Here is a 27,442-nt window from a genome sequence, read left to right on the forward strand (position 1 = left end):
GACGAGGGGAGGAGGGGGGAGGGGGGGACAGTCCAATACAGTTGGTGTTGTGACCAAAGAGAGATTATTAACAACATGTTCGACATCTAGTAATGATCTCAGCCCCCTCTTCCCCCTCCTCCCCCCAAGGAAATCATTTAGGGATTGTCTCTGGACAGAGAGCATGACCATACGTCCGGGATTAAGACTCCATCCTCTGCCTCTGGACCCAACAGACCCCCCTGAATTACAATCTGTACCAGGACCAATAGGAAGTGCACGTGTGGCTGAGACTTGTCTGTGGCTGGGCCTGGCCAGGTTGTGGGTCTTGGTGCTGGGTCTGGGCCGGAAGAGCTAAGCTGCCTCCCTGGAGCTCCAGGATCCAGGACAGACAGAGGAAAACACACCTGCACACAGCAGGCCTGTCTGACCTCAGTGACTGGGAATGGAGGGAGAGGGAGGGAGTGGGCAAGGGAGGGAGGGGGTTCTGGGTTGGTTTAGGGGGCATAGGTATGGTTTGGACAGGGGCTCCAGCAGCCCTGTTTCCAGATGGTCACAGTGCAGACGCCTCGATCCCACCAGCCCTCAGGGAAGCACGGGAGCCCCAGATGTGCTGGGAGAGCTGAGAGTGGAGCCCTGAGTTTGGGGGCGGGAGGGGAAGGGGGTGCTGATAACGCAAAGAGTGCATTTTGGGAATACATCTAAAGAGGGAGAGAGCTCTTCATAGTTGTAGCGACAAAAAAAAAAAACTTGAATACACACACAAAAACACTACAAGACTCCATTACTCTCTCTTGCTGATAAATACCAGCAGAGAATCTCCATTAGCACAGAGAGCATTATCGAAACGCTTGCTACAGTAGAGTACCATGTAGTAATTGTGGTCTAGCTCACCTCGTAGAAGGGTTTGGGGTCAGCCCAGTGGTGGCTCTCTGCGTCTTGCAGGATAGTGCTGGTGCACACCTGGACACAGTAGCTGGCCAGCTGCTCCCTCAGGCCCTCCGTCACATCCTGGTACCTCTGGATGGGCAGCAGTGTCATGGGGCTGCAGGGCCACAAACAACACACACGCAGGAATACCTTTCAACAGGATTGCACAGGGGCCAGAGGGAGGGGGCAGTTCAAGAGAATAGGGGGTGAGGGGCCACAGGGCAGGTGAAGGTGGGGGGCGTGAGGGAAGAGGTACGGCACATGGGCAAGCAGGGCACTTTGAGGAGGGATACGTGGAGTGCAGTGGCAAAAGGGGTACTAGGAGGTAAATAAATCTGCCAGATGTATTCACAAATGGCTGTGATTAGAACCACTCCATTATTTCCCTCCCTCCCTTCTCTCTTAGCCCCTCCCCCTTCAAACAGCCCACCCCCTTCTCTCCAAACTCTCTCCATCTTGCTCCCCAGCCCTCTCTGTCAGCGCTAGGCCACACAGACTCTCTGTAGCCTTCTCACTCTCCTCTGCCTTTAACCTTTGGCTCAGTTTGAGAGGCAACATCTGTTTTCCAACCAACACATCTCTTCCATTCCACCAGACAGACGAACGGACGGTGCAGTCAGGCCATCGCTCGCACACAGATATGCAGATTCTTTACAACTCAATTACAGAGTTTTAGTACCTTTGGCAGTGCTCTGACAATCTCCCTTGGCTGAGAAACTACACTGGACATCAATAAATCCCCCAGAATATTTTGGAAAATATGTCTGGTGAACCCCCTGGCTTTTTATGGCTTTCTGCTTGTTTTAAATCTTTGTTGTCATGGAGGTGCAGTTTTCTTTTAGCCATGACCAGGGTTGGGGAATAACAGATTACATGTAATCCGTTACATGTAAGGGATTACAAAAAATGGTAACTGTAATCCTGTCACGCCCTGGTCTAAGTATTTTGTGTTTATCTTTATGTATTGGGTCAGGCCAGGGTGTGGCATGGAGTTTTTGTATTGTGGTGTGTTTTGTCTGGGGGTTTTGGTGTGTATGTTAGTGGGATTGTAGCTTAGTAGGGTGTTCTAGGAAAGTCTATGGCTGTCTGGAGTGGTTCTCAATCAGAGGCAGGTGGTTATCGTTGTCTCTGATTGGGAACCATATTTAGGCAGCCATATTCTTTGGTTGTATTGTGGGTGATTGTCCTTAGTGTCCTCGTTGTTAGTTTGCACCAGTTTAGGCTGTTTCGGTTTTCTCATTACGTTTATTGTTTTTTTTTTTGTAAAGTTCGTGTTTCTTTATTATTAAATAAACATGGATTGCAATAGCCACACTGCATTTTGGTCCGATCCTTGCTACACCTCCTCTTCCGAGGAGGAGATAGAAGAAAACCGTTACAGAATCACCCACCACAAACGGACCAAGCAGCGTGTCAACAGGCAGGAGCAGCCCAAAGAGGAGATGCGTGAGAAGGATTTCTGGACATGGGAGGAGATCCTCGACGGGAGAGGACCCTGGGCTAAACCAGGGGAGTGTAGCCGCCCAAAGGTGCAGCAGGAGAAGAGGCAACAGAGGCGGCAGCAGCAGCTACAGTGGGAGAGGCTGCACCACCTGGAGAAATGGACATGGGAGGAGGAACTGGACGGTAAAGGACCCTGGGATCAGCCTGGAGATTATTGTCGCCCCAAAGCCGAGCTAGAAGCGGAAAAAGCGGAGAGGCGCTGGTATGAGGAGGCAGCACGGCGACGTGGATGGAAGCCCGGGAATCAGCCCCAAAAAATTATTGGGGGGGGGGCTTACAGGGAGTATGGCTACGCCAGGTAGGAGATCTGCACAAACTCCCTGTGCTTACCGGGGGGCTAGAGAGACCGGGCAGGCACCGTGTTATGCAGTGGTGCGCACGGTGTCCCCAGTGCGGGTGCATAGCCCGGTGCGGTATATTCCAGCTCCACGTATCGGCCGGGCTAGATTGAGCGTCGAGCCAAATGCCATGAAGCCGGCTCTACGCATCTGGTCCCCAGTGCGTCTCCTTGGGCCGGTGTACATGGTACCAGCCTTGTGCTCAGTGTCTCCGGTTCGCCTACATAGTCCAGTGCGGGCTATTCCACCTCGCCGCACTGGTAGGGCAACCGAGAGTTTTCAACCAGGTAAGGTTGGGCAGGCTCGGTGCTCAAGAGCTCCAGTGCGCCTGCACGGTCCGGTCTATCCAGTACCACCTCCACACCCCAGTCCTCCGGTAGCAGCTCCCCGCACCAGGCTTCCTGTGCGTTTCCTTGATCCAGTACCACCGGTTCCAGCACCACGCACCAGGCCTTCAGTGCGCCTCACCTGTTCAGCGCAGCCAGAGCCTGTCTCCTCTCCTGCGCTGCCGGAGTCTTCCGCCTGTTTAGCGCTGTCGGAGCCTTTCTCTTCTCCTGCGCTGCCGGAGTCTCCAGTCTGCCCAGCGCCGCCAGTCTGCCCAGCGCCGCCAGTCTGGTCAGCGCCACCAGTCTGCCCAGCACCGCCAGTCTGCCCAGCATCGCCAGTGCTCCTAGTCTGCCCAGCGCCGCCAGTCTGCCCAGCGCCGCCAGTCTGCCCAGCGCCGCCAGTCTGCCCAGCGCCGCCAGTCTGCCCAGCGCCGCCAGTCTGCCCAGCGTTGCCAGTCTGCCCAGCACCGTCAGTCAGCCAGACTCTTCCAGATCTGCCAGTCAACCAGACTCTTCCAGATCTGCCAGTCAGCCAGACTCTTCCAGATCTGCCAGTCAACCAGACTCTTCCAGATCTGCCAGTCAGCCAGACTCTTCCAGATCTGCCAGTCAACCAGACTCTTCCAGATCTGCCAGTCAGCCAGACTCTTCCAGATCTGCCAGTCAGCCAGACTCTTCCAGATCTGCCAGTCAGCCAGACTCTTCCAGATCTGCCAGTCAGCCAGACTCTTCCAGATCTGCCAGTCAGCCAGACTCTTCCAGATCTGCCAGTCAGCCAGACTCTTCCAGATCTGCCAGTCAGCCAGACTCTTCCAGATCTGCCAGTCAGCCAGACTCTTCCGGGTCAGCCAGGATCTGCCAGTCAGCCAGGATCTGCCAGTCAGCCAGGATCTGCCAGAAGTGCCAGTCGGCCAGGATCTGCCAGTAGCACCAGTCAGCCAGGATCTGCCAGTCAGCCAGGATCTGCTGAGACCACCAGCCAGCCAGGATCTGGTAGATCTATCTACCTGCCTGAGCTTTCTCTCACTCCCGAGCTTTCTCTCACTCCCGAGCTTTCTCTCACTCCCGAGCTTTCTCTCACTCCCGAGCTTCCCCTCAGTCCCGAGCTTCCCCTCAGTCCCGAGCTTCCCCTCAGTCCCGAGCTGTCTCAGTCCCGAGCTGTCCTTCAGTCCCGATCTGCTCCTCAGTCCAGTGGGGTTCTGGGTGAGGACTACTAGGCCATGGTCGGCGGCGAGGGTGGACTATCCAGGGACGCGAGGAAGAGGGACTAAGACATTAACTGAGTGGGGTCCACGTCCCGCGCCGGAACCGCCACCATGGACAGACGCCCACCCGGACCCTCCCTATTGTGTTGAGGTGCGTTCGGGAGTCCGCACCTTAGGGGGGGGGGGGTTCTGTCACGCCCTGGTCTAAGTATTTTGTGTTTGTCTTTATGTATTGGGTCAGGCCAGGGTGTGGCATGGAGTTTTTGTATTGTGGTGTGTTTTGTCTGGGGGTTTTGGTGTGTATGTTAGTGGGATTGTAGCTTAGTAGGGTGTTCTAGGAAAGTCTATGGCTGTCTGGAGTGGTTCTCAATCAGAGGCAGGTGGTTATCGTTGTCTCTGATTGGGAACCATATTTAGGCAGCCATATTCTTTGGTTGTATTGTGGGTGATTGTCCTTAGTGTCCTCGTTGTTAGTTTGCACCAGTTTAGGCTGTTTCGGTTTTCTCATTACGTTTATTGTTTTTTTTGTAAAGTTCGTGTTTCTTTATTATTAAATAAACATGGATTGCAATAGCCACGCTGCATTTTGGTCCGATCCTTGCTACACCTCCTCTTCCGAGGAGGAGATAGAAGAAAACCGTTACAAATCCGCTATGTTTGCAGCAAAAATATTGTAATCTGATTACAGGTACTTTAGAAAAACTAGATGATTACTTTGAGGATTACTTTTACATTCAGAAAGGATGTTTTCAAAAAAGAAATTTGTTGGCACTCCTCTGTTTTCTCAATGACATTCAAATCAGCATTGAAAAAAAGGTGCAAGTTTAAGTTTGTTCCACCCGAGAGAGTCTGACCACAAGTCAGAGACCACTATGATGACACACCAAATGTGTTTGATGGATCACGGGAAAAGAGGAGGAATAGGCTTTTGGAGGCTACAGTCCAAGCCATGTCTTCCAATGGTACGACTGCTGTCAGCGTCCAAAGATTATCCAACTTGAATAAACGCTTGGAGGTAAGGATGACAGTAGTGGTGTAGTCTACGGTGATACGGATATCACTTATTACTGATATCTACGTAGCGCATTGATGTGAATCACACTGTTACTCTCTCATTTAGCTATTTGTGCCTTATGGATCGTGGTTGTTGTGGATGGCTGATCACAAATCTAAATGTGTATTTCTAACCAGTAATGGTTGAATTCAAGATGTTTACGCTGCCTGTCAATCATTGTTTTTGAAACCAGTTACAGCCAGTGAATAATACATTCCTGCAACAGCTTCATAGTGCGGATCTCAGCCTACGGAATAAAAATGGGGCTTTTATTGCTCAATCTAATTCATGCTGATACAAAAAAGAAATCCATTGGCCTAATAGACACATGCTCAAACTCGTCCAGGTTTGATAGACTTAAAGGGGCCATCTGTAGGTGCTACATTCATTCTTTAACTATATATCAATGGATATATCTATAGATTCTTGAAGAATATAACTTATAAATGCCTCATAAGCTTAGTTCAACTGTCACACTCCATGAGAACCCAAAACATAAGCTTGTTTTACTCCAATGTTTGTAACATGGTTAAAACTATACTTTTTATATAATGGATGGCCAGTCTTTGCATCAATAGCTCTGTCTATTCATCTGAGAGTGGTTATAATTCTCCAGGCCCATCCCTCATCTTTTTACCAAAACAGAGGCGGGCTGACCGTTTTGTTATTGTTTCATATGTGGATTTGCCCTTTAAACAGCTGCAAATTATTAAGATATCAAAGTGTCACCAACAAAAAGGTCAACTAAAGGCCTATAGCAAATGCAGCAGCATATGGCATTCATTTTTCACATGTAAATAGCACTTTTCAGTAGTGCTCAAAGCAGGCCATTCCATGAGCGCAGCATTTATTTTTCAACTCGAAACAATGAGCCCAATCAGTCCTTCATGACAACAGAGTAGGGTTGGCTAATAAATCCTTAGTTTTGGGGTCATGCTCAGGTAAAACAATTTGGCTAATCTATACTTCCATATTTCCAAGTCCTATTGTTGAAGCTCAAGGGGCATAACATTTATTGGAATGACTGGAATTCTGATAGACTTTGGTTTTTAATGTAAAGTCATAATTTAATCGTATTATTTGTAGTAGAAAGCACGTCTTGCACTGAGATGCAGTGCCTTAGACTGCTGCACCACTCGGGAGCCCACAGAACCAAACCATGAAGTAACATCCATATATGGTCAGCTACTGTATGTAAACTTTAACATTGACTTATCCTGCAATAGATGCCGTTCAATTGGTAACATACATTGTTGTCTTCAACTAAAGCCTCTTGAGGGGAAAGTCATCTAAAAGTAACTGCACGTAATCAGACTACTTTTGGGTACCCCAAAAGTTACGTTACTGATTACAATTCTACACAGGCAACGAGTAACTGTAACGGATTACATTTAGCAAGTAACCTACCCAACCCTGGCCATGACACAGGGTTGTAGTGATTATGTAACTGAGAAGGGAGTTGGAAGGTGGACTGTTGAACAAGGGGAGTGGGTGGTGTTTAATACAACGATTATGCTCTTGAGTGTGGAAACCAACAGAGGTATACATGCACACATACGCACGCAGTACACAAACTCACACACGCAGTCTAAACAGACTCACACTCTGGCTGCGGTGGGGTTAGTCTCTCTGAGTTGGGCCTCATAGTGACACAGCCGTTGGTGGATGTACATACTGGTGCCCAGCAGAGCAATAAGGTTCTTCAAGGGGGCAGCAGAGGGCACCTCCCCTGCCCGTTCCTCCACACGGCCCAGGATGGCAGACGTGACCCAGGCACACACCTCCACGAAGCTGCAGCGCACCTCCAGGAGGGCGGCATCTCCACACGCCTCCGCCAGGGGCAGGAGGGCATCACACTCCCCCATGATGTCGCCACAGAACTAGCCAGAGAGGAACAGAGTGGGGATGGATGAGAGCCAAGCCAACAAGAGAGAGAGAAAGCGAGAGCGAGAGTGACAGCATAGACATGAGGTGCCTCTCAGTGAAGGCATGCTATAAACTACAATACGTCTCAATCACCTTTGTTTCTCTGCTTTTACACTCCCATATTAGCCATGCCCCTAACTGAAAGGTCAAGGTTCAAAGCTGTAGAGGTCACCGGTGGTACCTTAATTTGTGGAGGACGGGCTCTTAGCTATGGCCCGGAACATAATGAATGGATTGAACACATAGTTTCAATGTGTTTGATACCGTTCCATTCACTCCAATTCCAACCACTATTATGAGCCGTCCTCCCCTCAGCAGCCTCCTGTGACAGAGGTGTTTAGCTCTTCCTCCTGGTCCTCAACCTCTGTCCCCCTGGCAGACATCACCTACCACATCTACACCTCCGCTCATAACATCAGGATACATCTATTCCAGCCCAGGGAAAGAATGTCTCCAATGTGCATTGTATTAGTGGGGATTCAGTTTGAAAGACAGTGGAGAGCTGCGGTGCCGGGCCGGGCCGGGCCGGAGCATGAGTGACTGAACGTCTTCCAGTTCCCCTCCCGCAGCGCTTGGACAGCAGAAGCAGCACGTCTCCTTTTTTCCACATCGGTCCCGGGGAAACTTTTCTGTTTGGTCCGTGCTGCACCTTTCTATTTGGAAAGGACAGGATACTTGAGGAGCCTAGCAGCTGGGCGTGGTCTGTCTGGGGGAGGATGGTTGGTTGTTTTCAGTGGAGGAGGAGGGTGAGGGTGGGGGGGGGGGGTTGTCCAGAGAATGTAGAAAGACAGTGTCAAATGAATCACCTCACAGAGCGAGAGACAGACACAGAGACATCACCCTGACACACACACACACACAACCCTTCCCATTGACAGCACATTGAGAATAATGGCAGAGGGTCAGCGAATGCCAAAGAGTCACACGTGTGTGAATGAGTTCACCCTACTTTTTATATGTGAGCTATGTGCCAGGGTGATTTAAAAGCAGTAAAACATGGCCAGGTACGCTCATATATTTCCTAAATTCCCGCAGGAGTTGGCTTTCCCTTAGTGTGGAAAAGCACTGAATGTATTTTCTCCCTTCTCCATAACAAAGCCCTTCCAATAGTGGCAGCACGGATATATCAGCTCAGTTCCATTTTGTTTTACACTCACACTGCCTTACTTGACTTACTGTAACACTGGCAGGAGGTCTGACAGTATTACAGACTGAACCTATGGACTATAGACTGAACCTTAACTAGCTCAGAACAAAGGGACGGATCGCGACAGGTCTTACAGGAGCACTCCACTGCAAGGTGATTGAAATGACACAGAGGTAAGGCACGAATTGGATCACTCTCTGTTTCTATGAGACGTTTGTAACGCGAGGCTACAGGCAGCTGAGAGATTGAGTGTACAGGCAGCTGAGAGATTGAGTGTACAGGCAGGGGTGAATGCAGAAAGAGCAAGCGTTAACGTTGCGCCGTCAAACTAACGGACTTACACAGGTAACTGCTCAAATAATGGAAACACCAACATAAAGTCTCTTAATAGGACGTTGGGCCACCAAGAGCCGGAACAGCTTCAGTGCACCTTGGTATAGAGTGTACAAGTGTCCGGGACTCTATTGGAGGGATGCGAGGCCACTTTGCCATGAGAAATTCCATAATTTGGTGTTTTGTTGATGGTAGTGGGAAAACGCTGTCACAGGCGATGCTCCAGAATCTCCTGTAAGTGTTCAATTGGTTTGAGAACCGGTGACTGACACACACACGCACACACACCCTTTTAACCTAGCCATGTTAGCCAAAATAATGGGCAACTAGGCATTTTTATACATGACCCTAAGCATGATGGGATGTTAATTCCCTCATTTACTCAAGCGTTTCCTCTATTTTGGCAGTTACCTGTACCTATTTATGGTCATGTGGGCAGTAGAACGGGTCATGCAACTGAAGCTGGGATGAAGCTACAAAGGTATGCATATGAATGAGTGAAATATTGATCGGCTAATGCTTTCGAACCGGGCCACATTTCATGCTCGGGTCTTGTATAGTAATTTGCTCTCACCTCAAACATGCACGCATATGTCAAAAAAAAGGGAGACAAAAAAAAAAAGGTCTCGCCTTTGGTCTCGGTGGGTGCTCCTCAATGCATATGCATGTATAACCTTTGAGCTGAGAGGCACTCGTATTTTAAGCGTTGACCTACACATAAATATGTTGTACAGGTCTTGAGCGGAGACAAAGTCTTGACACTCGTTAGCAACGAGGAGCCAAAACGAGTGCCGGTGTAAGGGGCTAGAGGAGAGGAGGAGGAGAGGAGGAGGAGGAGAGACAACACAGGCTTCTTATGAGGCAAGGACGAACAAAGAGGTTTAGGGAGAGGAGAGGAGAGGACGAGGAGAGAGAGAAGTGGATGGATGGGGGGGAGAAAGGTATGAGTGAAGAACACTAATATAAGAGAGAGACTTGGAGTGGGGGATGATGGTGATGAACGAGGGGGGGGGGGTTCATCTTGATCTGAGGAGGAGAGAGGGTTGATCGGTGGGGACTTAAGCAGGACAAAATACTTCTGGGCTGAGGGAAGACAGACAGGGCTGCCTCTGTCACACAGCCTGATTTTTCTTCACACGGACCACCCACATATTTGTGTTGATCTTTATGCTTACCTTGGCGACCATCTTGGGGCGGTCCCTCTCTGGGCAGGTGAGGGAGGAGTCATCTCCGTGGGGTGTGCTAGTCAGGACCACGTGGGCGGAGCCAGATGTGTGTGACAGCTCCTCCTGCTGCAGACTCTTGGTGCACACATCCTCCAGCACCACCTTGACACAGTGAGCCATATGGGGCACCAGCTTCCTGAAAGCAGCCCTCCAATCAAACTCCAGAACAATGGCCTACGACCAGGAAGATACAAAAGGTCAACCAATCAACACGAGGAAAGGGCAAAATGAACATCTAAAGAGACTGATTAGTCAGAAACATGTTCAATCAGGTGATATGGCAGCAGTTGATAGAATAATAGTTTATTGCTTAAGCTGCAGTTCCTCCTCCGAGGCAGCAGAGGGCAGTCTCACCTCCGGACTCTGGAAGAGTGTCTCTGCCGTGGTCTTGCTACCATCGACAGTGGTCATATCCAAGTCATCTTTGGTCTTTTTCCATATTCCTATCAACAGAAACAGATATGGATTCCAAATGAGTCTCAACATTGGAATACGGTCTCAGATGGATGGGTTTGGCCAAATCTCCAAGCCCATAGCTAAGATAAATTAATTGGCCATCAACCTAAAGACAAGGTCATGACATAAACTCATTGATAACGCATATTTTGAGAGAATAGGCTATTCAGGAAATATAGCTACTGTATAATTCTTAAAAGTATTGCTGAAATGTCCACGATAATATCCCATGGTAAATGGTGGGCAGCATGGATAATGCATAACTGTACATAAACCAATCAGTACAAGTGACAAGCAAATGACGACATGAGCAGTTAAATCAAGTTTTAAGGCAAATGCAACAGTGAGCGGTTTATTAGTCTAAATCTGGCGCTTGGAGTTGATTTGAACCCAGATAGCAACGGCCATAACTGGGCTAATCCTTTGAGGGGGTGAGGGGGAGGATAAGACGGGTGTATGGGGGAACAAATTAAAAGGAGCACACATCAAGGCCACGTTTTCCTAATCAGAAGCGGAAAAGTGAGACCCCAGGCGAGGCAATTTAGCCGAAACAAGACCGCGCGGAGCGGAAGAGGGGTGGAAGCAGCCCGCGCGTCACTTTTTGACCTTTAAGCCCATCTGATGAATTTCTGGTAATTAAGCCGTTTGATTGCCTCGAATTAATGATTTGGATAACTGCCCTTTAAAGGCTGTTTACTTCTCTGTAAATCGAGCCTTTCTGCATGTCTTGTTTTTTAATGTAACCTTTATGGAAATTACTACATGCACCAAAAGCTTTCATTTAACTTCCCTGCTCCAGTTCAGAGGGGAAAGAGGAGATGGCTGGCAAAGACTTGTACGGCAACAACGATAATTCCCTGTTAAAAGTGCACATTTCAATAACACATGGAGAGCATGCAGTCGATTTAGACTGTATGTCCAGGCAAGTTACGTGTGCAAAAGCATGCAATGTTGTTGTTTGGTGTTCTGTGTGCATGTGTTGGAGTAGACTTGTCTCAGCCTGATGTGCAAAGAGACCTCTTCTTCTGAACATCATGTGCTCTCTCTCTCTCTCATTCTCTCTCTCTCTCTCTCTCTCTCTCTCTCTCTCTCTCTATATATATATATATATAAGGATACCTGCCATCAGTCTCATCAGTGGAGACTGTTGCGAAGGATGTGACATCACTGTTGCAGTCTATCTTCACAGTTCACGCAGACATGCACTGGTGTTTGTGTGTGTGTGTGTGTGTGTGTGTGTTTCTGTAGCGGTTGTGTACCTCTCACACTGCAGGGAGTCTCCCCAGCACAGTTGATGAATGCCAGTTGAGTGGCCAGCTCGTCCACTTGGCTCTCCAGGCCCAGCAGAGTGCAGGCTAGCTGGGTCAGGACCCTCAGCTGGTGAGATGTTAGGCTGAAGTTCCTGTCTCTCCTGGGGGGCAGCTCCAGAGGCGCTGTGGTGGACGAGGTTACACAGAGAAAACAACCACTTTAGCCGATCTGTCACTAGCAGGCTGTCATTTCATATTACAGGATTATTCAACCTCATGTGGTATTCCACACACGCACACCCTCACAAACACACTCACACAGACGCACGCACGCACGCCCGCATGCACACACACCTCCACTCCATCATATCACACCCTCTACCACCTTAGTATAACCTTACACCCCCCTATGAATATCGATTCCCGCACAATTCCCAGCACTCCAACAACAACAAAAAAAGGAAAAACTTTCTCCTAACGAAGTCACACATCCCCGGCACAAACTTTCTCTCTCCCCCTAACCCGCGGATGACCCCCCTCAGCAAATATGGATTTCCCATTTCTGAAGCTGCCAAACCCATCACCCAGGGGATGTTCCGCATTAAGCCAAAGAATGGGCGGCGATGAAATGTGTTGCTGTACTCCCAGACACATGAACAAATACTTTTGTGTGTCTGCTTAAACGAGTTCCTCCACTGCAAAGGCATCTGGGAATGGATCAGCGCGGCATTAGCCATCGTTATAAAAGCATGGCCATGATTGAGTGTGGAGAAAAAAAAGAAGAGGCTTCCAATAATTGCGACACTATTGCCTCTAGATCCTAATGTCATTTTGTCACATTGTTAAACAAAATCGGAAAATATGACAACACACTCCATTCCCTCGTCTCCAGGCTTAATCATGCACGAGAGTGTGTGGCGGGACTGGTAAACATCTTTATTTGTGGAAGGCTTTCGCCTTACATTTGCACGCGTCACTCTTCCTAGATGATTATCCCAGTGCTCCGCTGGTCACCTTGCAACAATATTCATGCTTCAAATGTGCGTGTTGGCATGTGCAAGTACGTGTGTATGCCTGCAGTGTGTGTGTGCGTGCGTGTGTTTGTGTGTGTATGAGAGTGTGATTAAGCAGCATAGGCCCATGGCTCTGCAGCTCCTCAGTAATGGTTTCCAGTGGGAGTCGACGACCTGGCTGACACACACGCGCGCGCACGCACACGCACACGCACACGTACACGCACACACACACACGCACACGCGCGCGTCCGGTAGTATGGTGAGGTGCAGGAAAGGAAAGACCTAGCAAAGCTGCAGCCGGCTCAAAACACAACATGCCCTTAACTGCAAACACAGAACGAACATCAACTACATGCATGATAGTCTTTCATGGTTGTGGGTTGAGGAGAAATGGACTACTTCTTTTCTAGTCTTTTTAAGAAACATTTGTGTGTTGAAAATGCCTAACCATCTAATCTATTTGCATACACGTCAAACAGACATATAGTGTGTTCAGAAAGTATTCACACCCCTTGACTTTTTCCACATTTTGTTGTGTAAGAATTCAAAATGGATTACATTTAGATGTTGTGTCACTGGGCAACACCCATTACCCCATAATGTCAAAGTTGACATGCCCTGGCCATAGAGAGGCTTTTATTCTCTATTTTAGTTAGGCCAGGGTGTGACTAGGTTGGGCATTCTAGTTTCTTTATTTCTATGTTTTCCATTTCTTTGTGTTTGGCCGTGTGTGGTTCTCATTCAGAGGCAGCTGTCTATCGTTGTCTCTGATTGAGAATCATACTTAGGTAGCCTTTTTCCCACCAGGGTTTGTGGGTAGTTGTTTTCTGTATAGTTTTAGCTACCTTACAGAACGGTTTGTTTTTCGCGTTGTTATTTTTTGTTCTAGTGTTGAGATTTAAATAAATATCATGAACACGTACCACGCTGCGCTTTGGCCCACAACTTCTTCATCAGACGAGCGTTACAAAAGTGAAATTATGTTTTTTAGAAATGTTTGCTAATTATTTAAAAATGAAAAGCTGAAATGTCTTGAGTCAATAAGTATTCAATCCCTTTGTTATGGCAAGCCTAAATAAGTTCAGGAGTAAACATTTGCTTAACAAGTCACATAATAAATTGATGGACTCACTCTGTTTGCAATAATAATAACATCTCTGTACCCTACACATACAGTACAATTATCTGTAAGGTCCCTCAGTCAAGCAATGAATTTCAAACACAGATTCAACCACACAAACTAGGGAGGTTTTCCAATGCCTCGCAAAGAAGGGCACCAATACCCTAATCTAACTGCCTGTAGCTCAGGCTCAAGGGCAAGGATATGCATATTCTTGGTATCATTTGAAAGGAAACACTCTGAATTTCGTGGAAATGTGAATTGAATGTAGGAGAATATAACACAATAGATCTGGTAGAAGAAAATACAAGGAAATAAACATACGTTTTCTGTTTTTTATTGTTGCTGCATCATCTTTCAAATGACCAAGAACAGCCAAACATACATATAGGATGCTGGGGATGATTTGAATGAAGAACATAAGATGGCAACAATAGCTGAGCAAAGTTTTGGACAGATAACTTCAGAAATGAGCGAGCTACATGACATTGAGCATGAAGTCACCCAGGTGTCCCACACAAATGTACCCAAATGTACCCAAGTGGCCGAATTGGTACAGTGATACATTTTGAAGGAAAGAACTATATACAAAATACATAAATGCTATTCTAACACCCCCCCCCCAAAAAATAAATATATAAAATATATATATATGTAAAAATATATATAATAATAATAATAATAATAAACAACTCTTAGCCATTTCCTTCTGGAGGATGAAGGCATTCACCACAGCAATGTCAATGAAATGATAGAAAAATGTATTGTACCATTTCATGGTCTTGTGGAGAACATTGTAGTATCCCATCAGTGCATCTGACAGGTCCATGCTCTTGTTGTAGTCCTTCACAACAGCTGGAATGGGGACATTTTTGTGGTCCATGACCCGCTACCGTCCTTCACACGCCTGACGACGTGATCTCCACTGAAGGACTTGTGGATACTGGAGCACATGACCACCTCTCTGGTATCCATCCACTTCACAAAGAGCAGGCCATCTTCACAGATCCATCTCATGGTACCCCGCTCAGCCCGCTTAGGCATGTCGTTCACCTTTGTCTTTGGAAAGCCCACTCTGTTGGTCTGTTGGTCCGAATGGTGCTGCTCTATAAACAGGGTAGGGCTTGTGTAGAAGTCCACAATTTGGCCCTTCCTCAGCTCATAAACAGGGTAGGGCTTGTGTAGAAGTTGTCCACAAACAGTCCCTTCCCCAGCTCTATAAACAGGGTAGGGCTTGTGTAGAAGTTATCAGCTTCCTCAGCTCTATAAACAGGGTAGGGCTTGTGTAGAAGTTGTCCACAAACAGTTTGTAGCCCTTCCTCAGCTCTATAAACAGGGTAGGGCTTGTGTAGAAGTTGTCCACAAACAGTTTGTAGCCCTTCCCCAGCTCTATAAACAGGGTAGGGCTTGTGTAGAAGTTATCCACAAACAGTTTGTAGCCCTTCCTCAGCTCTATAAACAGGGTAGGGCTTGTGTAGAAGTTATCCACAAACAGTTTGTAGCCCTTCCTCAGCTCTATAAACAGGGTAGGGCTTGTGTAGAAGTTGTCCACAAACAGTTTGTAGCCCTTCCCAGCTCTATAAACAGGGTAGGGCTTGTGTAGCTTTGTAGCCCTTCCTCAGCTCTAAAACAGGGTAGGGCTTGTGTAGAAGTTATCCATCAGTTTGTAGCCCTTCCTCAGCTCTATAAACAGGGTAGGGCTTGTGTAGTTTCCACAAACAGTAGCCCTTCCTCAGCTCTATAAACAGGGTAGGGCTTGTGTAGAAGTTGTCCACAAACAGTTTGTAGCCCTTCCTCAGCTCTATAAACAGGGTAGGGCTTGTGTAGAAGTTGTCCACAAACAGTTTGTAGCCCTTCCTCAGCTCTATAAACAGGGTAGGGCTTGTGTAGAAGTTGTCCACAAACAGTTTGTAGCCCTTCCTCAGCTCTATAAACAGGGTAGGGCTTGTGTAGAAGTTATCCACAAACAGTTTGTAGCCCTTCCTCAGCTCTATAAACAGGGTAGGGCTTGTGTAGGGGTTATCCACAAACAGTTTGTAGCCCTTCCTCAGCTCTATAAACAGGGTAGGGCTTGTGTAGAAGTTATCCACAAACAGTTTGTAGCAGCTCTTAAACAGGGTAGGGCCCACAAACAGTTTGTAGCCCTCAGCTCTATAAACAGGGTAGGGCTTGTGTAGAAGTTATCCACCTCAGCTCTATAAACAGGGTAGGGCTTGTGTAGCCCACAAACAGTTTGTAGCCCTTCCTCAGCTCTATAAACAGGGTAGGGCTTGTGTAGAAGTTATCCACAAACAGTTTGTAGCCCTTCCTCAGCTCTATAAACAGGGTAGGGCTTGTGTAGAAGTTAGGGCCCTTCCTCAGCTCTATAAACAGGGTAGGGCTTGTGTAGAAGTTGTCCACAAACAGTTTGTAGCCCTTCCTCAGCTCTATAAACAGGGTAGGGCTTGTGTAGAAGTTATCCACAAACAGTTTGTAGCCCTTCCTCAGCTCTATAAACAGGGTAGGGCTTGTGTAGAAGTTGTTTGTAGCCCTTCCTCAGCTCTATAAACAGGGTAGGGCTTGTGTAGCCCACAAACAGTTTGTAGCCCTTCCTCAGCTCTATAAACAGGGTAGGGCTTGTGTAGAAGTTGTCCACAAACAGTTTGTAGCCCTTCCTCAGCTCTATAAACAGGGTAGGGCTTGTGTAGAAGTACAAACAGTCCAGCTCTAAAACAGGGTAGGGCTTGTAGCCACAAACAGTTCCTTCCTCAGCTCTATAAACAGGGTAGGGCTTGCTCTATAAACAGGGTAGGGCTTGTGTAAAGTTATCCACAAACAGTTTGTAGCCCTTCCTCAGCTCTATAAACAGGGTAGGGCTTGTGTAGGGCTTGTGTAGTTATCCACAAACAGTTTGTAGCCCTTCCTCAGCTCTATAAACAGGGTAGGGCTTGTGTAGAAGCTCTGGGTCTTGTGTAGAAGTTGTCCACAAACAGTTTGTAGCCCTTCCTCAGCTCTATAAACAGGGTAGGGCTTGTGTACAAACAGAAGGGTAGGGCTCCCACAAACAGTTTGTAGCCCTTCCCCTCAGCTCTATAAACAGGGTAGGGCTTGTGTAGAAGTTATCCACAAACAGTTTGTAGCCCTTCCTCAGATCTATAAACAGGGTAGGGCTTGTGTAGAAGTATCCACAAACAGTAAACTAGGGTAGGGCTTGTGTAGAAGTTGTCCACAAACAGTTTTGTAGCCCTTCCCCAGCAGTTGAAAATCCAATAACTCCATAACGGAATCATAACTCAGTCCATTACCGGTAGCAAAACTGTTTTCCCCCTCATAAACAACAACATTGCAAGTGTAGGCACACACAGAATCAGAAAAAAACAAACAGTTTGTAACCCCATTTGGTTGGTTTGTTTCTCATCTATTGTTTGAGGCTGATTCTGGCCTTTGAGGCTACCATCCTCTCATCGATGGACAGGTTCTGGGTGGGCTGAAAATAGGTCTTGCAGGCCTCAACGATGTCGGGGTAGAGAGGTTTGATTTTGCACAGCCTATCAAACCTTGGTGTGCCTCTCTTCTTGTCATTCTCCCCATCAACTTCTGGGTCACTGATGTGAAGCGCCCGTGAGATAGTCAGAAACCTTTTACAAGACATGACAGTCATGGGGAAAGGCAGTTGATAGAGAGCTGACGTTTTCCAGTTGTCCCTTAGAGTTTTCAACTTCACCAGCCCCATGTAAATGACCATTGAAAAGTAGCACAAAAGGTCTGACATGGAAATGGTCTTCCATGTCTCTTTCTTTCCTGCTTCTTAGCCCCGTACTTATTCGTATTCGACACCAGGGAGTCAACAACTGACGAGGTGAAAAACAGTTGAAAAAGTTGAAGGGGGCTGTACTTTGCAGTCATGTCTAGTTGAGGTCCTGGCTGCCTTTTGGGTCTAAAAACTGGTGGATTTGGTTCCACATCATCTTCTAACACAGAGTGCCAATGACCCTCTGTCCCTCTGTCCGCAGGTTTCTCTCTTCCCCACCTCCTCTTCTATGTCACTGACTTCACATCTCTAGATGGCCAGGTAGGTGTGGAGCCGGAGACAGCGGGGTTCCGGCTGGATGAACCAGCTTCAGAGGGAGATGGACACCTAGACATTGACGGCTCATAATCAGAATCACTGCCACTGTGAAAGATTTTTTTAAAATCAGTAACAATACTTTCACGTATGAGCCCTGAATCAACACGTAAAATAAACAGATATATATAGAGTACAGGGGACATAACACTATGGTGAAATGGTGAAGGGCTGTTCCATGTTTATGTAAAATACATTTTGAAAATATATCACACACACACACACAATTTCATTGCAGATTATATTTTTATATATTGCAAATAAAATAACATCTCAAATGAATAATATTTGATATTATTAATTTCAAACAATGACATTAGCATTAGAATTGACCAATCCAGCATGGCATCCTCGCCATGCAGAAACATGTCCTCCGCCTGGGAGTCAAAACTGGCTTTGCTGAAAGATTCATCTTCCTGAAGCAACTCGGTCTCGCTGTATCTATCTATTTCCTCTATAATTTGGGTTAAATCTGTATACCTAGACTTTGTTTCAGCTTTTCCTGATTTATTCATATTTTAAATATAGAAACTTGTTGAAAATGCTATTGAATATGTACTGCTATGCGTAACACCCATGGCTTCGTCAAGTAGGATTTGCGATGGCGAATGAACCTCTCTTACGCCAGAGTTTACGACAAAGGCTGGTCTTCAAACGTATAACCATTACATATTGCCGTTTACCTCAGCTCATTGGCTATCTTCCAGGCTAGATTTCAAGATGATTAGTGGTCATTGGGCCAAAATACAGTCAATCAACGATAGACCGGTGATGTCATTGATTGGTGTCTTCAAATCGGTTTGTTACGGTCAATACGTCCCGGGAAAAGAACCATCATGTATGGTTGTGTTAGTAACAACCAGAGGATTGCAATGAAACCAACCATGACTGGATAAACGTTTGTTTAGTGTGTGTAATTACCACGAACGCATCTTCCAAAGTTGAATGAGACGGAAATCATGACGCAAGCAGTTTACAAAAGTTTCGTGTTAGGATATAAAAATGTATTTTATCAAACAAAACGAACATATTGTTATTTCTGACTTTCATGACGCTAATGCTTGGTTGGAAAATGCTAGTAATACTTGTGTGTGCGTGGAGCCGTCCTCATAAAATAGCATGTTTGCTTTCGTAGTAACGGCTTTTTGAAATCTGACACAGCGGCTGGGTTAATAAGACGTTCATCTTTTAAATGATGTAAGATACATGTATTTACAAGAATGTTTACTATAACAAATGGTGTATTTAGAATGTTAGCTCTCTGCAGTTTCACCGGATGTTGGCCTGGTGGGACGTTAGCCTTCTCACCTACCCTAGAGAGGTTAATAAATACTGACAAAACTGGCACTTAAACTTTTAAGAAATGTCCTGAATACAAAGCATTATGTTTGGGGAAAACACAACACATCACTGAGTACCACTCTTCATATTTACAAGCATGGTGGTGGCTGCATCATGTTATGGGTATGTCATGGGCAAGGGCTAGGGAGTTTTTTAGGATGAAAAGAAACGGAATAGCGCTAAACACAGGCAAAATCCTAGAGGAAAACTTGTTTCAGTCTGTTTTCCACCATAACAATTCAAGAAGAATTAAAAATAATAATAATGTGCAAATATTGTACAATCCAGGTGTGCAAAGCACTTTAGAAAAATCCACATCTGTAATCGCTGCCAGCTGTGATTCTAACATGTTAAGGGGAAGGAATACTTATGTAAATGGTGTTTCTATACAGTAGATAATGGGGATCGTGAAAATCTCTCTCTCTCTCTCTCTCTCTCTCTCTCTCTCTCCAAAGATAAACATGGAAAATAACTAACTTATAACTAAATAAATGTCATCTTTACATCAGTACTACAACTACTATCATCATTGCTACTACTGCTACCACCACCACCATTAAACTGCTATCATTACCATCACCCTACTATCCATACCACTACTATTTGGAATGATGAACAACAATAATAATAGTTATAACAATAATAGTAATTACAGTAATACTAATAATAAGTAAGTTACTATTTACTATGCAGATGTTATTATTCAGTGTCCCTCAGGCTATGGCAGGCAAATACATATTTGGCTGCAAGAGGAGCCATTGCTCCTTCGCCCATGACTATTTTTAGTTTTTCCTCTGGGTTTAATATGTTAAAATTTGGAATAAATGTAGTCATGTCTGTGAATAATGAATCTCAGAGTGCATCTCTGTTTCTACCTCCCCTGTCGTGCAGTGATCACAAACACCCTCTCTCTCTCTCTCTCATCTCTCTCTCTCTCTCATCTCTCTTCTCTCTCTCTCTCATCTCTCTCTCTCTCTCTCTCTCTGCAACATCTCCAAGCAAACCATCTAAACGAGATGTGATGTGTCTCAAAGAAACGCCAACGCACAACCCCCTCTTAATAAAGAGCTCTCTCCTGAGTGGGCAACCTGTTGACTGTTCCCTTCTCTATTCTCTCAGGTGAGTTGTCCGTGAACCCGGGAAGACTGTTTCCCCTCCTCCATCTCTCCGTTACTCCAACACTCACACCGTGACACTTGACCTTGGAGTGTAACAGCCCTGTCTACTTCAACACCCATTGCTATATGAACTATATGTATTTATAGCTCTGGCTCCACTGCTATACAGGATACAGCCATTTAAAGGTCATTATGCCTGTGTCACATCACACGGTGGAACCAAACGGGGGTGCTTAAGGCACCCAGGTGTGTCATCGACAAGAGAGCACCGAGAGGCAGGGAGGAACACGGTAGGGTTCACTTAAGGGTCAGTCTACAGAAAAACTATACGGGGAACTAGCACTATTGCAGCCCTAAAACGGACATGATCACTATTGTATCACACCTGAATGATAGATTTCTTTGATTGAGAGTGATAGGTAAAAGACTGTGCCAGGAAATCATGGGGATATTAGACTACCCTAACTTGGAGAACAAGCCATTGAAACAGAAGTATAGCGTAGCTATATGAAGTCACATACTGCAGTTGGTGTTGTGTGGTGATGGATAGTTGCATGGCCCTTGTGAAAACACAGCCAAGAGGGCGACATATCGGAGGAGCTAGTGAGGTCATGCTCTTATTTCCACAGTCATGACCAAGGCGACTAGTAAAGACAACATGTACTATCAACTGTGGAGGATGGTGGCCAATGATAGACAGCATGTGCTTGGTTGGAACACAAAGGAACACAAACATCCATTTGGGGGGAAAACCGTCAGTTTCCTCCACGGCAGTTCCACCTGAGCTGAACAACATTACTGTCACAGTCACACTCCCCTTGACTGGCATGAAAAGGGAGAGAGGGGAGGGGACGAAAACAGAGGGAGGGAGGGAGGGAAGGGAATTCCCTCAGCAGTTGTTATTGATTCCGGTGTTTACGGGCGGATAGTTTAGTGCCGTTTACAAAACAGAACAGATGCAGCCAGTGAGCAAAAAATGTAAACAATTGCTGTATGGCGGACTGCCAAATCCCCGGCCTGATGTATTAAACTCACACTGAAGTGCATTTCCCCTTTGGGCTGTACTTATTACCACTTCATTTCCTCAGCGCTCCCTCTCTCTTTCTCTCTCGCTCTCTCTCTCTTGTTCCCTCAGTCGTCAGAGTGGGGTGCACCGGCTTGTTGTCTGGCCGTCTTCTGTCCTTCCCTGACCCCGGAGGCCCGGCACTACCTAACAGACCCATTAGCGAGGGGAATTGCATGTGTCTGACGTGGTCGAAAAACCAATTATTAGACACTTTCTTCCAAATGTTGCCAGAGTCTGTTGGGAATGGGCAATCACGCAATAATTTAGCCACTGATTTAATTTCATTTCACTCCTCTCTCTCTCTCTCTCTCTCTCTCTCTCTCTCTCTCTCTCTCTCCCCTCCCTCTTTCTCTCCCTGTAGCGTGGCTGACATCTCTATGGTCCTTTGCCAGGGCTGCTCTCTCTAACTCTGCCAGGGATGGTTAGCTGGCTGGCCTCAAGCCTCACGTCTCAACTCCACCCATGATTACAATAACTCAGACAGGCGCTGAGATGTGCGTGTGTGTGTGTGTGTGTGTGTGTGTGTGTGTTGTGCGTACATACGTACGTACGTTGTTGCTGGTCATAAAAAAAACTCCAGTTCTGTGTGGAGCGGGATATACATTTCAAAAGCCCATTGACAAGTTTATCATGCAGTCAGATCGCCGGGTGCTATTCTCCGCAGACTGGCACTGACAGAACAACAAAGGGTTTGTCAGTGGATTGAAGGCAGATATCCACAAAGATGCAGATATAAACCGCAGAGCCCAGGGACTCCCTCACTCCGACATCAAGCTGGTCTCCTTCCTACCCCGCTCCCCCGTGCATGATGGCACTCAGAGGAGACGGATGCAAGGTGGGGTGGACGGTGTGTATGTGTGTCACGGCAGTTTAAGGGGGGTATAAAGCAGGCACGGCTCCCAGGGCGCTGATTGGCCCCCTGCGTGAGGGTGGCAGGGTCAGAACGGAGCTGGGGGGGCCACCGGGAGGACTGCCCACGGGGCCCCGTGGCGGCTGGGTCCCGCTCCATCAGTCGCGGCCCGCTGCTCAACCAGACAGCCTTATTATGGGACTCCCGCTGATGCCCCCCCTCGTGGCCCCTGGACTGCAAGAGGCAAAGTCTGCCTGAACCACAGCAGGGGCTACCCGCCATTCACAGGGGGGGAAAGTGGGAAGTTTTGATATCTCGATTAGGCTGCTGTTTGGGTGGGGAGGGGTGTACGGTGGCCAGGCTAAGGCTGCTGTCAGCTTTCTCCTTGTACTCTATAGCCAATCAGCTCCAAATGGAGAGAGGGACGTATTGTATTGTGTGGAAACATTTCATTACAGGCCACTTGTTTTGGTACCGTGTTCTTGGACCCTCTAGGACTCCATACAGTAGCAGAGTGTTATCCTGTCTGTGCTCTCAATAAGCCCTGCTCTACTCCCTCTGAAAGAAGGTGCTGGAATACTTGAGTGGTTTGTTGATATGCTTGAGCTTAACAAGAGTGATGCACAAAAGCTTTTTGTGACCATTCGAAGGAAATGGAACCGGACTTGACACACGCGTACTACGCACGCATGTACACGTGTGCGCACGCACACACGCACAAACACACACACAGTGCCATGTTTAGTCTTGCAGTAATTCCAACGGACCTAGGGTTTGGAGACACTGGGACATAGTGGAATTCATAAAATCTCAAGTGAAATGGTGAACACACATAAAAGATTATCTCACACACACACACACACACACACACACACACACACACACACACACACACACACACACACACACACACACACACACAGAGAGACACGCGCACACGCACACCCACATGTAATGAAGCATCATTAACATCAGTAAACAAACCCTCACTAGGTCGTGAACCCACAGCCCTTAAACCAGACCTTCTAGAGCGTAGGGATGTGCAGGTCTGTGGCTATACAATGGGAAGCAGCAGCCGTAAACAGAGAGCATTGGGCATATAAAAACCTCTGGTTCTTCCCCCCCCTCCTCCTCCTGCCGTAATTACATGGCTACATCCATGTGCACGGCCCGGCAGACACCGCGTCTGAACCCCTGCACAGATATGATCTAGTGAAGAGCAGCTCTTATTAAATATTAACAAACACCATTCCCAAGTAGCCTCAATCCCCAGAAGGAATCTCCCGCGGTGGCGGCAGCAGCAGTAGCAGTACTAGCTATCTCTGGCACTACTGAAGCACTCTCCCTGCTGAATAGGCTGGTGCGCTTTGACTGCAGGGAGTTCAGAGAGCCGAGGAAGGAGGCAAGGAGGGAGGCAGAGGGCGGAGGAGTGGAGGTGAGAATGTGCTTACTACACATGTTCAAACCCAAGCCTTCTGTACGCAGTACTTCCTATAGCGCACAGCACAAGTCGGAGAGAATTAGTGGGACCTGGGAATGGAATTCATACCTCGGGGACCATGCAGATGTCCTTCAGTGTGTGAATGGAGACTCTTCGGCTGTGCTGAATGATTGCTTGGGACAAGTTTATCGATGGATGTGTAAGCAGGCAAGCCAGGTGTATCGCGTTCCATGGTGTACATGAAAAGTGTGTTCTGTTTCTATACTATGCAAATTGGGAAGCAATTACTCAATTGCAGATTTGGAAAATCTGCAATTTACATAATGTATATATTAGGCTTATGTAAGAAGCTATTTTTCTGCCGAATTACTGCATGTCATCATTAGACATAATGGAAATGACACATTTCCTCAAAGGTACTTAAACGCTGCACAAACACTTGCGCACCTTCAACGACAGACCACCTGGCAGATAGCAATGCACGTGTACGAACACACAAACAGACACACACACACTACTTGATTACCCCTTTTCCTGTCCAGACGCAGTGAGGTGTGATAGTAAGGTTTAAAGCTTGCATTGTTCCTGGCCAGTCAATCTGTCCGGCAGACTCCAGAGTCCTACTGATCACCCCATTACTCCCGGGAAGGAGAGAGAAAGGGGGGTAGAAAGGAGTTGGAGAGCGAGGGACGGCGCGAAAAGGGGCTACAAAGGGCTGAGACACTCACATCTGTCTGGGAACAATGTCAGCGCTTCCCCATTCAGAGAGAGGGGTTAAAAGAACTGCCACATCTCGCTGATGTGAACGCTGTTAAATGGTTCAGTGGTTTGACAGTAGTTGATGCCAGAGACTGCACTCCCCTGGGAGAGCTCTGGGAAGGAGGCACAGGCTCAGGCTGCCTCCCAGGCTCCCCTCCCATTACCCACCCCTCCATTGAAAATCCAGCAGATAAATAGATAGGCGGAAATAAACAATAACACGCTACAGGGAGATAATAGGGATCTGAGAACGTATGCATCAAGTGAATATATGCATATTGTTTTTCTATGTGTCATCGATGTCAACGTGGCCCTTGAAGATCTCCATGGGTAAAGACAACCACCAAAGTGACGTGAAGCCACTCCGCCGATTAGGCCACAGTGTCCTTGGTGGATCTGTTGATGTTTGGGTGTCTACTGTTGTCTTTCGTTGATGTGACCCCCCGCAAAAACGAGCCCCGATCCCCGTCCCACAGTAGTTGCGGTGGAGCAGGCACTCACATGACAAGGGGCAACAAAAAAAAACTGCATCGCTTTAGTGTCGTTACACTTTGCGGGCGCTGCTTCCCTTTGGTGAGATGTTCTGCCTCCGGTGCTACATTTGACGGTTTGTTGAGCGGCACGTAGGTGTGTAGCCGGAGCCACAGCCGCTGCGCTGTGATCAAACAGCCTAACTGACGCATGGCCAATTATCCTGGCTGCCTTCTTTCATCTCATGTTTAAGGGTAGGGAAAGAGAGCGGGAGCGAGGTGGAGAGAGGGAGCTAGGGAAGGGAGGGAAAGAGCGTGAGAGACGGCTGTGGGTTTAGAAGAGTGGCAGATGTAAAAAGCAGACTTCCCATCCCCAGAAGGAAGCACGCCTGACATATGCACCATTTTGGGAAAGTAAACAACGGAGTTGTCTACTTTGTGGATGGTTACCCCATCTATCCCATAAATAGGCCAATCAGAGAGCCAAACATAGAGTATAAGGGGATCTATCAGATGTGACATACCATGTACAGATTTTTTTGTTCCCCAGTCTCTCTGTACATCACTCCTTTCCTCCCACACAAGAAAAATGACTTCCTTTCAAATTTTTGTAAATACTTCTCAGCTGCTTCATTCTATTATTTTCCCTAGCCCAAGGGCGATAACGTAAGGAACCATCAACTCCTAGACTTATCCTTAGCTGTGAAGGATAGGTTACAAGGCCTGTGCTCACTACCAAGGTCATCTTTGTCCGTTTTACCCTTGGTTTGCATTGATTTGCTACGAGAGAAAGCCTTAAGTGAAGCACTCTGTCGTAAAAGACTAAAATTCCAACTTGTGTTCAAGTGAATGGAATTTAAAAGAATGTAGAGAAGGATTGCTCCTTCTCCAGTGCTTGGTCTGTGCATTGAATACTCCAGGGAGAAAAAGGTGTAGATTCAAGAGCAGAGCGCGGCAGGTGTTTATTTCGCCTTCGCAGAAGGCAGGAATCGTGATCACAGGCAGGCAATGGTCATACACAGGTAGGCAAACAGGCAGGTGAATCAAAACTAGGACTGAAGGCTATAACTGATTCTCACAAACGAGCTAGGAAAAGGCTTAGCAGAGTCAAAACGAACAATACCTCACAACGGCACAATCAGGACGGACTGAACTAAATAAGGAGCTGATGAGACCATGTGAGTAACTAACACAGGTGAAATCAATGAACAAAAATGAAAGACAAGGCTACGTTCAAGAGCACAAAGAAACAGAACACAAGGTTGATGAAGAAAATAAATGCAGAACCTTACAGTGCGTAAGTGGGGAGAGTGTGGTACAGTTTAGAGAGAGTAAGAGGTTTGCTCCACTGACCTACAGTAGCCTTGGTCCTGGCCGAGCTCTTCCTCCCCTTGCCACCGCTCAGCGTAGTGTTGTCCTTTAGGGCGTTCTCACACTCTCTCTCCATCATGGCGCCCAGCTCCTGGGACACAGGGTTCAGGTAGGCAGCATTCAGGAAACCCAGAATGGTATGGGGCTTGGCCACCCCATTGAGGACCTGGAGCTCCTCCCTGAGGGCCGAGCACAGGGCTGGGGCGGCAGCACGGAGCCCCAGGGCCAGCCTGTCGAAGCCCGTCTCCTTCCCACCGGGGCTGGAGGCCAGGGCAGAGTGGAGCAGAGACAGGACAGCCTGGCTCCTCAGGCCCTGGTAGAGCGTCAGCACCTCCCACTCTGGGTAGAGGAAGAACAGCTGCTGCAGACAGTAGATGCGCTGAGGGACGGGGAGGGGACAGGAAAGTCTGTCCAGCAGGTGGCGCCGCAGCCGGAGCCGTACCTCATCCCACACCTCATGGCTCTCCAGAGCACTGTCGTCCCTGACCGTGTGGACCGGGGTGTGTGCCGAGGGGCCGGGCTGCTGGGGGGTGGGCGAGGGGGTGGTGTTGGGGAAGGACACGCCACACTGGGAGGAGATGTTGTGGAGCAGCTGGAGGGTCACGTCCTCTCGCCCCTCCTCCTCGGTCCTAAGGTACTGGAGCTGAAGAGGAGGAAGGATGGTTCACGGAGGAGCTATCAACATGTTTATAGGTATCAATACGATCAGCAAATCATTTTCATTTTATGGATGGTTATTGTTAAGTACATTTTGACTGGCTAGTGAACTACATAGCGTTGTACATTGTAGGTTCACCCTCTCTCATCATTATTATCATGATGTGTTGTTACCAGAGCTTTCAGGAAGTCCAGGAGCTCCTGGTTTCCTGTGGCGACAGGCCTGACGGTGCTGGGGTTCCGTGAGTTAAACCACTGCAGACATTCCGTTGGGCTGGGTGGACGCTCCCCCGTCCAGGACTCACCCATCTTCCCCTGCAGTTCCTTCAGACTCTGTTCTATACTGGAGAGGGACAGAGGGGCGGCAGGGTAGCCTAGTGGTTAGAGCGTTGGACTAGTAACCGAAAGGTTGCAAGTTCAAATCCCTGAGCTGACAAGGTACTAATCTGTCATTC

At 47.5% G+C, this 27,442-nt stretch overlaps 1 protein-coding gene across 1 annotated transcript in view; it reads right to left on the reverse strand.

The window, feature by feature from the left end:
• Window positions 1-27,442, reverse strand: part of kiaa0825 (KIAA0825 ortholog) — a 150,161-nt gene that overhangs the window by 104,549 nt on the left and 18,170 nt on the right. The window contains exons 3-9 of the mRNA XM_065026490.1: window positions 27,162-27,330; window positions 26,313-26,973; window positions 11,683-11,856; window positions 10,322-10,410; window positions 9,917-10,141; window positions 6,938-7,215; window positions 874-1,024 (exon numbers count right to left, since the gene is read on the reverse strand). Coding sequence (XP_064882562.1) covers window positions 874-1,024; window positions 6,938-7,215; window positions 9,917-10,141; window positions 10,322-10,410; window positions 11,683-11,856; window positions 26,313-26,973; window positions 27,162-27,330 — 1,747 coding nt within the window. The remainder of the gene's footprint in view (window positions 1-873; window positions 1,025-6,937; window positions 7,216-9,916; window positions 10,142-10,321; window positions 10,411-11,682; window positions 11,857-26,312; window positions 26,974-27,161; window positions 27,331-27,442) is intronic.

The sequence above is a fragment of the Oncorhynchus nerka genome, linkage group LG13 (genome assembly GCF_034236695.1).
Source record: "Oncorhynchus nerka isolate Pitt River linkage group LG13, Oner_Uvic_2.0, whole genome shotgun sequence".
NCBI classification, from domain to species: domain Eukaryota; kingdom Metazoa; phylum Chordata; class Actinopteri; order Salmoniformes; family Salmonidae; genus Oncorhynchus; species Oncorhynchus nerka.